Source organism: Maylandia zebra, linkage group LG3 (genome assembly GCF_041146795.1).
Source record: "Maylandia zebra isolate NMK-2024a linkage group LG3, Mzebra_GT3a, whole genome shotgun sequence".
Classification (NCBI taxonomy): Eukaryota; Metazoa; Chordata; class Actinopteri; order Cichliformes; family Cichlidae; genus Maylandia; species Maylandia zebra.
The window spans coordinates 39,044,066-39,061,454 of NC_135169.1; the positions used below are offsets into that span (position 1 = coordinate 39,044,066).

At 40.5% G+C, this 17,389-nt stretch overlaps 2 protein-coding genes across 3 annotated transcripts in view; one reads left to right on the forward strand and one right to left on the reverse strand.

Annotated features, from left to right (window-relative positions):
* Nucleotides 1–8,505, reverse strand: part of LOC101470132 (zeta-sarcoglycan) — a 54,875-nt gene extending 46,370 nt beyond the window's left edge. Inside the window, exon 1 of the mRNA XM_004554480.3 lies at nt 8,116–8,505. Coding sequence (XP_004554537.2) covers nt 8,116–8,154 — 39 coding nt within the window. The 5' untranslated portion in view covers nt 8,155–8,505. The remainder of the gene's footprint in view (nt 1–8,115) is intronic.
* Nucleotides 5,891–15,247, forward strand: dctn6 (dynactin subunit 6). Of its 2 annotated transcripts, XM_004554479.4 has the most exons (8): nt 10,833–11,099; nt 11,220–11,375; nt 11,611–11,675; nt 11,782–11,887; nt 12,060–12,148; nt 14,019–14,066; nt 14,582–14,724; nt 14,833–15,247. In XM_004554479.4, the coding sequence occupies exons 2-8, from the start codon at nt 11,341–11,343 to the stop codon at nt 14,929–14,931; spliced, it is 585 nt and encodes a 194-aa protein (XP_004554536.1). In that variant the 5' UTR covers nt 10,833–11,099; nt 11,220–11,340; the 3' UTR covers nt 14,932–15,247. The 2 variants fall into 2 exon arrangements, with proteins under 2 accessions (XP_076737949.1, XP_004554536.1); XM_076881834.1 differs by lacking the exons at nt 10,833–11,099; nt 11,220–11,375 and adding an exon at nt 5,891–6,065.
* Nucleotides 15,248–17,389: the final 2,142 nt, after the last annotated feature.

Genomic DNA, 17,389 nt, shown 5'->3' on the forward strand with positions numbered 1-17,389 from the left:
TTTCATTCATAAATTGGCATTTTCGCTCATGGAAAATGCAGCGTTTTCAAAACGCTCTCGAAATGCATACATTTGAAAAAGGTGCTTTCACGTCGCAGTGTGGACAGCGAAAACTGAGACTTTCTAAAATGATGATGCAGTCATGTGACCAATTAAACTAAGATAGCGGAGGGCATTATACAGCAGCTGTTTTGTTTGCTCTCAATTTTGACAGCCCTATTAAAGATTAATATCAGTCTGTACATGCTCCACATAGCTTTTCTTCAAATTCTTTAATTCTCACTCGCTTTTGCAACTTTGTACTTTTGTGTTACTCGCAGCAACAACTCCACCTCATTGTTAGTCCATTTATTTATTTATTTATTTTAGATTTTTTGATTTATTGATTAGCATTCAAATTCAAATCTCAGTGAAAACAGTGAAAAAAAAAAAAAACAGTGAAAACAGAACAAAAATCTACCATAAAGAAAGAAAGCATGAGACAAGGCTAATCAAAAGGTATTGGCTGAAGCATTTGCTTATTACGCCAACCCTTTTCACAAAATATCTTTTTGTATGCAGCTCCTGTACACAGGGCTTGAAGAAAATAATAAAACAAAGCAAAAACCAAACAAACAAACAAAAAAAAAAAACAAAGAAAAAAAAACTTTCCACCTTAGATAAGTAACTACATCAAAGCAAAAGAATCAAGAGGTTGTTGTTGTTTTTTCTCCTTTTTGCTCTTTTCATTCTTGATTTATATATTTTTCTAATACTCTATTTTTAAACATGTTTTTAAACAAGGAAAATGAACTACACCTTTTTAAATCACTGTCATAACTATTCCACAGGTTAACTCCTCTAACAGAAACACATCTCTGCTTTATATTTGTCCTTATCTTGTTTTTTTTAAAGAAATCTGTTCCCCTTAAGTCATATTGACTCTCTCTGACTTTGAACAGCTTCTGAGTACTGGGGCAAAGCAAGTTATTTTGTGCTTTATACATTATCTATGCCATTTTATATTCAACTAAATCATAAAATTTCAGGGTATTCAGATTAATAAACAAAATGTTAGTTGGTTCTATATAGTTTGATTGGTTTATAATTCTTATAGCTCTTTTTTGTAACTTGAAAATATGAAGAGTGTTCGTTTTATATGCATTACCCCATATCTCCAGACAGTAAGTCATATATGGAAGCAACAGAGTACAATAGAGTGTGTATAATGATTTTTTGTTCAGGACATGCTTTGTTTTATAGAGAATAGCAATGGTTTTTGACATTTTTGTTTTCACATGGTTTATATGAGACTTCCAACTCAGCTTATCATCAATTATCACTCCATGAAATTTATTTTCGTACACTCTTTCAATTTCAATTCCATTAACCCTTATTTTAGATACATTTTTCATTTGTCTAGTGCCAAAAATAATCAATTTTGTTTTCTTTATATTTAATGATAACTTATTTACATCAAACCAGTTTTTTAATATATTTAACTCCTTTTCCGCTGTAGTCAGAAGCTGTTCTAAGTTTTTACCTGAGCAGTACAGAGTGGTATCATCAGCAAACAATACACATTTTAACAGTTTGGAAACACTACATATGTCATTTATATATAATATAAATAATTTAGGGCCCAGCACAGAGCCCTGAGGAACGCCACAAGTTACCTTCAACTGCTTAGATTTTACATTATTGAATTCGACATATTGATATCTGTCATCCAGGTAACTTTTCATCCACTTGTATGCTATCCCTCTTATGCCATATCTCTCTAGTTTATTCATTAATATAGAATGATCAATTGTATGAAACGCCTTTTTTAAGTCTATAAAAACACCAACAGTATATTTAAAAAACTCGGTGCTTTTGCTCAACATTTTGCCGCGACGTTTCAAAGAGCCGGAAAGTAAATAAACGGCAGACAGAAATGCGTTTCGCGCATGCGCAGTACTAGAACGTAAGCATTTTCGGCCATTTCAATGTGGACGCACAACTCTGGCTGAAAACGCTAGGGGGACGTGGAGCGTTTTCCGACAAAAACGCCGTTTTTTCAAATCTATTCGGGCTAGTGTGGACGTAACCTTTGCCAAGCCAATTCTGGTCCCCGGGCCTTATGTTTGACATGCCTGACCAAGAGAAACTGCAATTTCTGCCACTTCCATGTTGGCACCATTATTTTGCTCTGGAAAAAAAAACAACCTTTAGAGCAGTTTGAAGTCATACTTCAGACTGAGCCCAGCATCCACCATTGTCACCCTATGTAGTACAATAAACCCCCTTTTCTATGTTGACAGCTCATTCAATAATTAAAATAGCCATTAACTGCTGTGATGGATCCTTTAAAAAAAAAAAAAAAAGCCATTCAAACATAGGACAGCTAAGCCTTGAAGAAAATACTAATACCTGCAAATAGCAGCATACCTCGCTGCAATACGGCATCTAAAAGAAGACTCCCACAAGCTTTCTGCTGTTAAACAACCTAATCCACTCTTCAAGTGATTGTTTCCATGGATGGATAGTTTGGGTCACATCTGCTGGTGCTGGCAGATGTCTCACAAATGGATGTTGCGACTTAGCAGCAAATACAAATGACCCATATCGCTGGCCTAGAAATGTCAGTGATTCCAATTTAACCAGCAATACAGCTGAGGGACAAGAACACTATGAGAGGTGCTTACACAGAGGCATAAAATCAACTCTCTGTGTAGTCATGCAAGTCATTTTCACAGCCACAACTTTTCACAACACTGGAAGATGTTTACACAAAACTGACCTGAGCTACTGAACCCTCAAAATTATCATGAGATCTTTACACAACTGGTATCCAAGAGGACCTATCAACATTAATAACTCCAAGAAAAAAAACAAAACTATTTCCAACCAATCTTTTAGCCTACAGCCATGGCCCTGCTGGACACTTTTAGTCTATTTTCAATCCACTGTTGCTAGGGGAAACTTCAGCACTTGTAATTTCTATGGCAACCCACTGTTCCCAATGCTAGCAGATCCTGTGATTTCTTTGCAAGGGTTTTTAATGCATATATTACCCTGGTCCACTCTTGCCTCCTAAAGCTTGGTTATTCATAGAGCTAATGGAGGAGTGCATAGTGGCTGGCACTTTGTCAATTTGTCATTTCAGCATGCTGGTCACAGCTGACGCTCACAAACACGCACGCCTGGACCGATGAAGATGTCCAATTGCATCAAAGTGTAAGAAACAACAGTGACTTTTAAGAAGAAAACACTGATAACAAATAGAACTGCTCTAATTCTCAGTTTTTTAATGATGGGCCCAGAATATCACAAGTTGTGCAATTAGAAAGAAGGTAAAAGTAGAGCCGAAACGGGGCATTTAAGCCCCTCATTGACATTTGGTGATTTAGAAATCTATTTTAATATATTTTTTCTTTCGGACAAAGCAAATCTCTGACATTTGTTAGGTGCAGTTATTTATGAGTCCTTAGTAAGAGAAAACTATAAACTTTAATGTTTTATTGTACCAACAAGTTGTGGATTACTCGTTTACTCTTGCCCAACTCCACTCGGATGTTGTGTTTGTGTTGTTTCAAACACGTGTTGACAATAGAGAAATTGCAGAGTGACCTCTAGTGGAAAAAGCAGGCAACATCAACACTGATACCATTGTTGAAGGGTGTTTCCTCCATCTCTTCTTTACTTTTCTAAACTTTAATTTATGAGCTGTTATAGAAACTGATACCGATACATCTAGCTAATAGCTAATATCAGTTGATACATAGGTTGGGTTTAAGCAAAAACTACTGAAGATTTAAGTCTACATTTTAGGCAAACCCAGATATCTTAATGGCCATTCAAGTGCATTTGGCAATTCATCAAAGTATTTTCTTTCTACATCTAGTTTATATGCCTGCTTCTACATCCACTTCAAAGCCTCTTGATTCTGTGTTGGAATTACGACTTGTTTAAAAGTCTGTACTACAAAGGCCACCTGTTTACCTGCTGACACTATTCACTGGCAACCATAAGACAGGATAATCACCAGAAACCCCACGATGCAATATTACTCAGATTTTTAGTACTGCAACGACATATATTGTGATTTATAACAATTTTCCACTCTAAATTATGTGCTTAAACTTAATCTTTGCCAATATATGCTGTATCCACTGAGATAAAGTTGTTGATTTTTTAATTATTAATTGTATTTTTTTTTTTTTTTTACTGAAAAATTAGATCAAAAATATAATTCCTGTTATCACGTATATCAGTCTGTGATTGACTGGGGGTCAAGCTGGCAATTACATGCAGCCTTTTTCTAATAACACAACAATTAACTGTGATAAAGCACCAAACATCACATATACGTAAACTCACAATTAACTATGACATTTGCCCTCATCAGCCTTCCTGTTCTACAGGAATATAACCAGAGTACAAGCAGCTGGCAACGAGCTGAGTCCCCTCAGGTTGTGCTCATCGACAAAGACTCTTTCAGACTGATGGCAATCTGTTTGTAAATTAGACAACAGTTATTTGCAACCCTTTGACAATCTGAGAGTGACTGCAGTCAGTCCAAGTCAGACTGTGACTGCCTGCAGACAAGCTGTCTCCTATCAGGCGACCTGTGCCATCACCCTGTCATCAAAAGCGGTCACAATTGAAATTCAATACAATCACCAGGCAGACACTGGTTCTTGTTTTTAGATGTAGATGAACGATGATGCCTTCCTATTTTTACTGGTGCAACTCCTCCATCAGCTTTGTCTGAATTAGGCAGCTTTGTCAAACTAAGTGTACCCAGTGTTGGACGGATTTTCGGTTGAGCCAATTTAATGTAATTTTGCTCAGCTAACATTATAACAGGATGGTGGTGCATGGGATGATCCCTCTAGTTCGTATTATTCCCAGAGGATTTTAATTTATTTAATAAATATTTTAAATTTGGTCACCCTGTATCGACACATAATCACCATGCAACATGTCACAACACTATATGCTGTATCGATCCCCCACGCGCAACAACTACTCTTGTACGTGTGTAAATTTGTGATGAAGCATGTGTCGTTATAATATGTTGCACAGAGGTCATTCTTAAAAAAGAGATCACACGAATTTAAATAAAGGATTTATTATTATTATTATTGTTAATAATAATAATAATAATAATAATAATAATAATAATAATAATAATAATAATAATAATGACCTTTTAAATTTTGCACAGGTCACAAGAACTGCTTTAAAGTAAAAATAATCTGACCATTGTTGAGTATTCATGTAGTTTAACCAAAATGAGACTCGAAGCTTTAGAGTCTTCTGAAAATAAACAATTAAGCTTTACACCACTGACAACAACCATACGTTTGTGTTCACAATTGCAGGTCTGAGAATGATTTTAATCTGACGGCTAAAATCTGTAGGTACCGATTTGTATTTGTATGTAATTTAACAGAGCTATCAGTGCTGAAATCATCGAAATATGTTCTACAGCACTCAAGACAAATGTCAACGAATTATCGTGAACAGGTGGGTCTGAAATCCTCTCAGATGGTTTACCATCTACAACCTGTTTTACATGCAGGTTCTATTCATAGGAAGTAAACGCCTACACAGAAACTAGCTTCTCTGAGGTACAAAAGGCCAAAAAGCTGCTATCTCTGTAGATGAAACAGTGTGCTGGAAACATCCGCGTGGATTTGTTGCACAACCAAAGTTATCCTTGCACATGCCTCTTCATCAATCCCATTTAAGTTTGTGCTGAGATCTGAATCTGTCACTTTACTTTTCGCCTCGAGGGTGGGACTAGGTCCTGCTTTCACTACAGACCTTAAAGCTGGATCCAAAGCCAGCAATTACCCAGCAGTCCCTTCCCACTGCTGGCGTGCCTCATCTTCAGCAATTAGCACAGAGGGTGATACTCTACACGCTGCTTTGATCAAATGCACGACATGCTGCAGAGGCAGCAAAATACAGCTGAGAAGCCCCTAATGAAAGAAAATGAGACGTTATTAATGCTTGATAATGTTAATCAGCAAATCGGCGAGCGCTCTCTCGCTCAGCGGTGCCACTGGAGTCCCACAGGGCTGCCTCAGCTGGAGGTAAGAAAACATTTGAGACGCACTAATGACTGGAAAGCTCGTACGCGTCCATCCCGCGTGCGAGCGCTGCACAATCGCTGAGGCAGCAGCACGGAAAATAGATGGACACGATCTAGCTCCAAGTCTGACACACAGTATTAAAGCACCTATTTATTTCAGTTCTTTGGGCTTTTATTTTGACAGAAAGTTCAATCAAAAGGGTCGCACAGTTGAGCCTGAATACACGACTGTAAGCGGGAAAGCCAATTACGCTCCTCAAAGCCAAGCTCGCCGCATCGACGTTACTCTCTCACATTTTGTTGATGTGACAATCAAGCACTTGGGTGCGAGGGGTGGGTAGGGTGGTGCTGCTGTCAATAGTCATTCCACTTGTACGCGAAATCCAATTTTTGCGGCTCCTTCATCTCTGCAGGAGATACAATAGTTTGTCAGTGGGTTCATCTTCTGCGGTTTGGTTGCCCTTTCTAGGCAAATCGATGGACGGGCGCGCGCTTCCTTAAAAAGTCAAAGCAACAAGGTAACTCTACTGTAAGTACGAGACCAGCGGGGATCAAAGATCTCCAATAAGCCCAGCGCAACAAAAGGTCGCAGCTGTTCAGTCGGAGCACTCACAGGCACCAAGAGTGAGCATCACATCACAGGCTGTTTGAAGATGCCATTTGGGTGGGGGGCTGGGGGCGAGTTTCCTTTCTGCTTTTGAAGACACTTCCCTCAAATGGCAAATTGCCTGCACTTATACAGAGCCTTTGAGAGGTAGATGGGTTCTTACAGAGTGTTTTCACAATGTGTTTTCCTTGCGCACACAAACGGCAGCTGCCTCGGGGAGCAATTTGGGCCTTACTCAAGGACGCTGTGGCAACATGGGCAGGCCGGCCGTGGCTCACCTATCATGTGGCCGACGATACCTTCTGACCCTCGCATCGTTAATTACAGTCGAGAGCTGGTGTGAAGTCTCTTCAGCAGCTCTGGGGAGGTTGGAACGTGGTAGTGATGGTGTGCGAGACAGTCGACAAACTGCTGATGTAAACAGGCACACACTTCTCCACAGTAAACTAGCTTTCCCTGCTAATCCCTGGCAAATCCTTCGAGAGCCAACGGGGCCATTTTGGACAGCACCCCGTAGTCATCATTTGCATTCATCAGAGGAACGCACTGGGGGCAGGGGTAGGGTGAAGTGCCAGACTGAGCGCAGCGTTATCAACAGAAATACTGTCACAAAGCACCCGGAACAAAGCCTCTGTTTTAATTAGATAACACAGTGTCAATTCAGAGGATTCAACGGAGCACAGCCTTCGCAGGAAACGGGGAGGAAATGGTGAAAGGAAAAGTTGCAGGACGGACTCTGAGCGGGGCAGGAGGGGTTTCTCGACTGATAAGAGTCACCCAGCCACCGGGTGATGGGCTTCAGAGTAGCTTCTTTTTTTTTTCTTTGGAGGGGGGGGGCTGCAGAACTGACAAGATGCACATACTGTACCCAGAGGTTACTGCCTCCACTGCTAGGCTGGAATAATAATGAGAAAGCATAGCAGCAGAATATTCATAGGCTGTCACATTACAGTGATTCTTGAAGAGCAGGATGCATACAATATGAGGTGTAGTGCAAAGGAAGAGGGGGATGAGGAGGAGCAGGGGGAGATGTGTGAAGGAGTCCATGCAGACAGGCTTCTTGAAGTGCCTGAGCGCTGGTCAGTTGTTATTAATCACACTACTGCCTGTAGAGAGAAGCAGACACTTTCCATTCATCTTTAATTAGCTGGGAGTTTTTTTCTTTAACAGGAACACTTGAAGCCGGAGGGCGCACCTGTTGCAGAGAGGACTCTGCGCGGGTTTGAGCTGCTGCATTTAAAACGAACAACATCATCCACGTTGATAAAAATGTCACAGGCATCCACAGGTGTCCTCCTGCCGGCCAGAACACGCCTGAAACCCCTTTAATGCTGCCAAACTGGACATGCGCCTTAAGCTATGGTTAATGCCACCTGTGCACGTGCGCGGTTCCAATTAAAACGAAGACTAAAAAAGGTGTTTTTTCCCACTGTGACGGGCTTACCTTCAGAGTCTCTATGTCCAGAGTAGCCGACTGCTCCATTTTCCAGTGGCATTTATCACACTTCACATATTTCCACAAAGTTGAGGCGAACGCGTGAAATTCAGCTCCCCCGCCGCGCCGCTAGACCCACTTCTTCACTCTCATTAGAGAAAGAACAAGAGAGAAATGAAGGGGCATAAAAAAAAATATACCTGCTGTTTCAGGAAGGCTGTTTTTTTTAAATGTATATATTAACGGTACACTTAAGTTGTGTTTAAGCTGTATTGTGTACGGAAGCCGGTGTTCAAACGAGCTGCGGTCTAATTAATGTACTCCGACTTGCGCGCTCCCCCTTCGCAGCTCGCTTTGACACGCTTCGCTCTCCTTCAAAACTCAACAGCCGACAAGTATGACGGAATAACCAGCTGGACTTCCGCTGCTTAACTTCAAAATAAAAGTCGGAAAATGATGTCGCTTATTCAGCGCCGCTCAAGAAGGGAAACCCACAGTAGTCAACATGCTGTTTGTTGTTACAAGAGTTTTTATTTACTTTAAATTAATCTGTATACAGAAGTGACCACCTTCTTCTTCATCTTCTTTAGTTGCTCCATTTAGCAGTCCCCATCATTCCTAGCATCCTCCTCTATCACACTAACCGTCTGCATGTCCTCCTTTACTACATACATGAGCCTCCTCTGAGGTCTTCCTCTTTTCCTCCCCACTGAAAGCTCCTTCTCCTACGTCCTTTGTTGGGTGGTCCTGGTTCTAGTTCAGGAGACAGAGCAGGTCATCTTGGAAGGTTGGTGGTTTGATCCCTGGCATGTCAGAGTATCCTCGGAAAAGACACTGAACCCCAAGTTTCTCTCTGATGCATTCATCAAAATGTGGGTGTGTTCAACTTAGTCACCTCAATGTGTGGTAAAGAGCCTAAAAAATATAGAGAGAAACCCCAGCAGCCACAGGCAACATTGGGAAGGAAAAACTCCCTTTTAAGAGGAAGAAACCTCTGGCTGAAAGTATCTGCTTTACAACAATACACCAGCACTTAAAGTATAAAGGTCAGTCTTTCAAGGATGTCAATGTTCACATTTTGGACTGAGAAGACATGTGTCTTGAAAAAGGGGTAAAGGAGGCTATTTATGTCCACTGTAAAGGACCATCATCAAAAGGAGATCATGGCTTATGACGAAAGCTGTCAGCCACCCACAATGCCATCTTGAAATCCCTTCAACCCCCACTCACACTTTGCTACAGATGACCTCATTAGGTCGCATAATAGTATAGGCAGTGTTGGGAAGGTTACTTTTAAAATGTATTCCATTACAGAATACAGATTACATGCCCCAAAATGTATTCTGTAACGTATTCCGTTACGTTACTCAATGACAGTAACGTATTCTGAATACTTTGGATTACTTAATATATTATCATGCTGTTTACAACTACGTGAATGTACTATTGCTGTGTGATTTATTAATATTACTGAAGGTCCGCGACTCCGAACTGTAGTAGAGGGACCTCTGACTAATACGGCGGGGTCCCTGTCGGCTCGTAGCCGAAAAATAGCTTTACTTTGTTGTGTGGGTCAACTTTTCTTGCGAGAGACAGAGAGAGGCGTTGAAAGACTGCTCCAACGGAACTTATTGTTTTCGGAGGAAAACACGAACACGGTGTACAGTCGAGTCTTAATAGCTTACTTACAACTGGGCTCGTCAGGCACTCTTCTTGGCTGAAGTGGTTATTATTATATTTAGATGCTTCCAGCTCCCGTTTTTCCTCGATGACAACTCGTACCTTTCCACTCCCCTTTTTCTCCCTCCTCGCGCTCACAGACCCATAACGTGTATGGCAGTCCATTCTCCCTGCAACACGGACTACACTGCCCATGATGCTACATTCTTTACGGTGTGTTCACACCGAACGCGAACAGCGAACACCGAAGCTATGCTTGTAGCATTCTGTCTGTTAGCTTAGCACAACAACAACGAAAAGGCGCTCTCTCACCCAGGAAACACACAGTCGCAGAGAGAGAGAGAGAGAGCGTCGCCCTGTAACCATGGCAACCGTAACGCTGCCGCCTGGAACAACAGAACGTAGCTGTCAAACAAAACCCAAACAGTCCTGACCCGCGACAATATGAAACAGGAAAGTACCGCAGTGTAATCCATTTATTTCAACAAAGTAACTGTATTCTGAATACCACCTTTTTAAACGGTAACTGTAACGGAATACAGTTACTCATATTTTGTATTTTAAATACGTAACGGCGGTACATGTATTCCGTTACTCCCCAACACTGAGTATAGGGCACAATGATGACCCAAGCCTTTTTAATTACATTCATTGGACGACTCACACGATTAAGAGTGGGTCCACAGACTTCAAGACCACCTCCAAAGGGCACAACACCCACAAGGGGTTAAATACATGACATTTCTTAACAAATCTATTTTTTGAACTGAAGAAGCCCGAAGAGACCTAACAAGACGAGTCAAGTTCTCATAATAATAATAATAATAATAATAATAATAATAATAATAATAATAATAATAATAATAGCAATGATAATAATAATAGGGGGACATAACAAACATCAGATGCACTTTGTAATGACTAGAAAATTGAACTGAGCTTGTTTTAAACATGGCAAAGTAGATCGTTTTAATCTGAAAATAACACATTGTTCAATTTCCGGTTTATTCCTAGTGAACTCCGGTTGACTTTACAAAATATAAATCCCATTTAACGGACAATCCAAAGGCAGAAATTGGATTATTCTGAAAAAGCCTACGCTCTCCGGGAGAAATCAGTAGACACAAAAATGTGAGAGTATTTGACACTAAATGAACAAGCAGGTCAGCACAGAGTTTCCTCTCTGTTAGTTAAAGGCATCAATGTCACTGGCTCACTGTACAGCTCCATCAGCTCCCAAAAGTTGGTGATTGTTGCACCCTGCAGGAGGCACACCGACAGTGCAGCAAAAAGGAGGCGATCTTTATGTCAGCGTGAGTGTGTAAAAACACAAACAAACTTCTGGTGCTCATTAAACTGGGCTTGAAATCACAGATAATTTAGACTGTGCGTCGCTTAAGTTGCAATCTGCACTTCGTGCACCTCGTTTTTAGCGTTGGAGTCCCAGCAGAGGGGGGAAACGATGTTCCAGCCAGACAGATGCAATCAACCCAAGAGCTCCCCAGTTGAAGGATAAATAATCGACCGTGGATCAATTCATTCTTCATCACGAAGATGTCCGACGCTAAGCAACTAATGGCACAGAAAAGGTAGACCCCCCTGCTTTCCAACCTGCACTGCACCGTGCGTGGCGTATTTTGAAGCAATGACAGATGTCAGGAAATTAAAATGTTCAATCATATTCTCCATGTATTGCACTGGCTGACACTGTAGCAGCCAGGCGATGATCTATATGTGCTGCTTATTCTCGCTGTCGTGTAGTCCTCGTTTATTTGAATGATGATCTCGGTATATCTGTGTGTGTCTGTGCGTGTTTTCCTGCAGTGCTAAAATCGCCGCTGGAGCCGTTGTGTGTGTTGAAAGCGAAATAAGAGGAGATGTGACTATCGGTGAGTCTTTTATATTATTACTACCTTCAAAATAAAAAGAAAGAATAAAGAAATCTACAGCTGCTGCTTTAAGCTCCATGTAAATCCAGTTCTTCTTCATTCACAGGCGCTAGAACAGTGGTCCACCCAAAAGCGCGGATCATAGCAGAAGCAGGGCCTATAATCATCGGAGAGGGGAATCTAATAGAGGAGCAGGCGCTTATCATTAACAGGTAACCCATAGGTGATGTGTGACTTTTATTTATTTATTTATTTATTTATTTATTTATTTATTTATTTATTTATTTATTTATTTATTCGCTTTTATTTTTATTTTTTTAAATTTATTTTTTCCTGAGTGATCATTTTCATGCACGCTTACATCCCTTTAATGTCTCTTAATAGTTATCCAGAGAATATAATGCCAGACTCGGAGGGAGTCGAGCCAAAGGCCATGACAATCGGGACTAACAATGTGTTTGAAGTTGGATGTGGTATCCTTTGCTGTAACAATAGCCATTATTTATGTAGGCCCACGGATGCCAAAAATAATTAAATAAATACGTAATGAATCATTTAATTAAATGTGTGGTTAATTAATTAAAATGGAAATTAATAATTAATTAAATACATGAATCATTAATCATATATCAATTAATATAATACATTTAATTAATTATTTGTGTTTGTTTCCAATTTAATGATTTAATGACACATTTAATGATGTATTTGTTTGATTCATTTTGGCACTCGTGGCCCTCTATAATTATTAGCCTATTAAATAAATATATACAATCCTGATTTTTGTATTATTATTATTTTTTTAAATTATCGTTTACATTTTGTTGTTGTTGCTTTATAAGTTAAATGCTTTTTCTCATTTGGGAATATTGTTGTCCATATAGAGTTTGTCCACCAGAGAGCACTAACAGGCTTTGACTTGCTCATCACATACTATATACATACAGTACAGTGCAATTCCTTAATGCTCATTTCTATCTACTCCACACTCCTATTATATTCTAAAAAGTAACTGTTCTAGTAACTATTCTAAAAGTAACTGTGCTGCCTCTAAATTCATCCACTCAACCCAGCTGTTTTCAAACATGTGGTGCAGGCCTCCTTGTGAGAGACTCATTTGATTTGGAGGACATGATTTGAATGTGACATGAACTGTTTTATGAAGGGTTAGTTAAGAAATAGGAGGCCAGTTTTTTTTTTTCTTTCTTTTTTTGGCACAGCGTGTGAAAACGGTTTTGCTTCCGGTAATTTAAAAACATGTAGGTTACCATGCCAATAAGCAGTTTTAATCAATTTCTCTTTGTTTATTTTTTATGAATTTTTAACTCGAATATGTCAAACTGTGGCAATTCTTTGAAAGACGGTGATTTAGTAGAAAAATACTCAGTCATAGCAGCACATTCGTAAATGATTAAATCTCTGATTAAAAACTCCACCAGGTTTACAGGAAACCAATGATCACAACTCACACAGCGTCATCGCCTCAGGCTAAAGACGGAAAAGTTACCAGCAGTGCCAAAGGGAGCAATTTTTGTTGGCTGACTGGCCGAGTCGCACCCCTGTGCTGAGCAGGGATTTTCCTCTCACGCCCGAGAGGTTTAGGACAAAGTAGTGCCATGTTTAGTTGCAGTTTATGCCCCACAAACTGTTAAATAAACAACTTTCTTTTTGACATAGTTTTGAGAATGTTTGAAGACAGTGAAGTTAAGATAACAAACATTTCAAATATGGGAAAGTCTGATTATTCATCACTGTGTCATCGCTTCTTTGTAATTGTGCTCAGCTGGGATCCTTGGTATGCATTTTTGGCTAGTTTTTAACATACTGCATCACATCACATTCAAACTTATCTTGGATCTTTGTTATTTTATTGTTTATTGTAAAAAAACAAAACAAAACAAAAAACCTAAAAAAAAATCAAACTTTTGGCTTCCGAAGCGGACATTGTGGAAAAATTTTAAGAACCATCATATTAAGACAACTTCCTTGTGATTGGCTGTCCCTATCAAACAGAAGGATTGAATGGCTGGTGGGTGGAGCTTCTGTGGTCACAGCTAGAGCTGTGTGCCTGAGATGACTATTTTTGAGCTATCCATTCGCTATGACATTGTACAGAGTAGAAAACGAGTTCAGTGGTCACAGGGATTACTTGTACATACGCTGACTTTAGTATTTAGTATTTGTCCATGTTTACTCACAACTGTAACAATATATATGACAGAAAATAAGGGAAAGCACGTATGAAAACAGCAATATAAGTCAGTATGCAATATCTTTTGATTACATATCAGTTGTTTCATTCCCCTGATGTACTGGTTGAAGTCCTTGACAAGTCTGACACAGTCTCTCAAGCTTTGAAAATTGGAGACAACAATGTGATTGAGTCCAAGGGTAAGTACTGCATTAACATTAGAAAAAACTTGAGTCTTGACCCCGCCCTGAGTTCTTGATATTTTGCTTCCAAGGATCCAGACTTTCTTACAATGTTTTAAAGTGCTCTTGAGCAATAATTCTCCAGGCTTTCTGAAGGTCTTTTAAAATTTCTCTTTGGATACTGGCTGCCTTTTCACCCATTTCCAGTCCAGTCCTTGTACCTAACCATTTTCGTTTGTCTTTTAAAGCCACTCACTACCAACCTATAAATCATTCAAGCAGAAAGTCACTTTGCTCAGAGATGAACTTTGTATTTGACAGTGTCACAACACATAATGGAAAACCTAGCAAAGATTGCAACAACGCATCATTAGGTACTATGTTACTAGCAGCCTGTCACAAAGACACATTGTTTGTTCACATGTCTTTACTTAAATCTACAAAAACCACTAAAACTCACATGTAAATATGGTTTTACAGTGAGCCCAGTTTTCATATTTTTGACAGTGTGTTTTTGTAATGTTCATTCCCAGCTGATCTCGGGAGAAACGTGATCCTGACCAGCGGCTGCATCGTCGGCGCGTGCTGTCAAATCAACACGTGCGAGGTCGTGCCGGAGAACACAGTCGTCTACGGATCAAACTGCATCAGGCGTGTGCAGAGTGAAAAGCCACAGGTCAGTGCTTCACGCTGATGCTTGTCTGCGATCCTCCAGGTTCTGCTGGCTTGTAGGCACATTTGTAATAACCTGGGATGATTTTTAATTTATTTTTTAATCACATAGCCTCAGACTCTGCAGCTGGACTTCCTCATGAAGATCCTGCCCAACTACCACCACCTGAAGAAAACGGTGAAAGGAAACGGCACGCCTGTAAGAAACTAATGAGAATCCAGAGGACTGAAACCTCCTGCAGTCCCAAGCACCTCCACACACAGACACCTTACTCGTGCACTTCACTTGAATTCATGTGTACTTATCTTACACTTCAGCATTTCGCTGTCTGATTCTGATTCTCCATGCCCGTCTTCACGGATCCAACGAAAACAACCACGTGCACTTTCGCTTTTTAGATCAATATTGTGACTATTTATGATCTACTTTGGACCTGAAATCTCAAATTTATCATGTCTGTTTATGCTAATGTGTCTCATCTATGTTTATAAATGTTCCAATAAAATGGCATAAATAATGCAGTAAAGATTCAAATAGGTTTCCTTTCAAGCTCAGTTTTTTAAATAATATTATTCGACCACTAGGAGGAACTGTTGAGCAGCTCTTGGCTACGAAGCCTTTGTTTCATCAGGCGATGCAAAATATCCAATTAAAGCAGCGTTCTTAAATAACACGACTAAAAATATCTTTTTTGTGTGTGTTCTAGAAATAATACTCACACGATCGAGTTTGTGTGTGGTTAAATATAATCCTTTCAAATGAAGCGTGATTTGGCTGTGACTCGTTTATGATTTAATAAATGCGATCACTGAGCAAAAGTGAGGCCTTGAAAAGATAAGGATGGGTGTGGCAGCCCCCTTTCTTGGATATGTTGGTGTTGCCAGTCATGTGTCCTCCCACCAGGGGTTACCAAATTGGTGCTGTGGGTGGGTAGAGTGGGAATTCCACACAGAGCGGGTGTGGTTCAATTTCTGCTGCAGAATGGGTCTGATTAATGCCTGGCTGCCCTCCCCTCATCGTGTCTAAGCCCCCTTTTAGAGTTGCTGAGCCCATCTGTAGCACAGACACAGATTTGAATGTGTGTGTGTGTTTGGTGGACAGTCAGTAGAGCATCACCGCCTGAATCACCTGACATAAAAAGTTCAGAAGTCACAGTTTACAGTTGCTTCCTTTAGCTGTAAAACAAGCTCAAGGCCACTGCTCATGCTCTTCGGAGTCTAAAGGGCTGGTGTCGTGCTCAGTGCATGCTACAGCGGCTCCCTGCAGGAGGCCCACAGCTGGTGTCGCACACTGCCAATACTCATTTGAACATGTCACGGTGGAGTCCCACGAGGAGTGCACGTCAACCAGGGGGCTAATTACTTCAACAACGGAGTGCAGCCGGGGCCACGTCTAGGCTCTTTTCTGTTCTCACTTCTTCAGCTTTCTTTTTTTTTTTTTCCACTACCCTCATTTTTATTTTGGGGTGTTGCTGAAGCGGTCAGTTTACTTTAATGTGACAAGGAAGACAGATGCTGCGCACAGTTGCACGGATGTGGAGAGTGACAAACACCTCATGGGGGGCTGGTGTGGCCTTTAATCTGCAGTGGGTTCTTTACGCAGGCAAAATGGCCATGGTGATAGCAGCTCATAGCAGGAATGTGAGGGGAAGTTCAAATATTGTGCTATATTTGGAAGCAGTTATTTATACCCCTCCCTTACTGTACAGTTCTGAAACTGAATTATCCAGCTTCCACTTATTTGTTAAAGCGGGCTGCTCTAGATTGCAGTGGTATTCACTTTTTTCTTTTTTTAAATCTCAAGTCTTTATTTGGCTTTAGCTACAATATGCAGCATTCTTTGAACACTCCATAATGTCTTATCTTAAACAAAGAGAAGTATGAGATCTTAGATGGGAAAACAGTGCTGGATACTGAGCAGGCTGCTGGAAAACAATGTGAGCCAGCACCGTTTGGAAACATGTAACTATTGGTATGAAAAAAAGGGTGAGAGAATGTGTTTTCTTGCTCTTTAATGAGCTATTATGGTGCTTTCAGCAGCACTTGCAGTCAGAGTCAGAGAGTCTTGGTCTAATCCACTGTAGTCCGTCATGTTCAAACAGGCCACCAGTTGCTTTTGGAGGACATAAAAGCTTTCTGACAGCTGACCTTTGCATCCAGGTCCGGTCCACCTTCGAAAAGTGAAATGTGACCTATAGGCCGCAGTGATTTCCATTGCAGTCCCACAGAAATAATTAATTTCATCACAAGGGGACCCACAACCTCTGGATGTCATGCCTTTTTTGCCGTGTTAGCTGCCTGGCTCTGTGGCTTACAGCGTCACTCGGTTAGTGCAGCACTTTTGGTCAAATCTGAATTACTGTGGCTGCGCGGTTTCAGTACATACAGCACTTTATTTTATGACTAAACACCAAGTGACACCCTTGTTGAAAAGTGTGGAGTGGTATGCCACTCCTGGTTCAGTGGCATATGTCACATTCCCTGCTGCTCTCGGGTGGTATGTTGCTGGTATTCATTGAGCCACTTTCCAGTGGCAGGTGTTGCTTGATGCTGGTTAACCATTATTGACTGTCACTTCAGTATGCGCACCTAATGCCAAGAGACTTTTTTGCTTGGCAAACATTTTGACTTTACAGCAGGGAAAGCACTGGTGGAATGATAAATGGATC

What these genes read in the sequence shown, in the direction of transcription:
- dctn6 (XM_076881834.1), top strand. Translation starts at nt 5,989, where the DNA reads ATGTTAATCAGCAAATCGGCGAGCGCTCTCTCGCTCAGCGGTGCCACT. An exon ending in CAGGCGCTTATCATTAACAG is followed by an intron (nt 11,888 to 12,059) that starts GTAACCCATAGG and finishes GTCTCTTAATAG; the next exon opens with TTATCCAGAGAATATAATGC. An exon ending in TGCAGAGTGAAAAGCCACAG is followed by an intron (nt 14,725 to 14,832) that starts GTCAGTGCTTCA and finishes TTAATCACATAG; the next exon opens with CCTCAGACTCTGCAGCTGGA.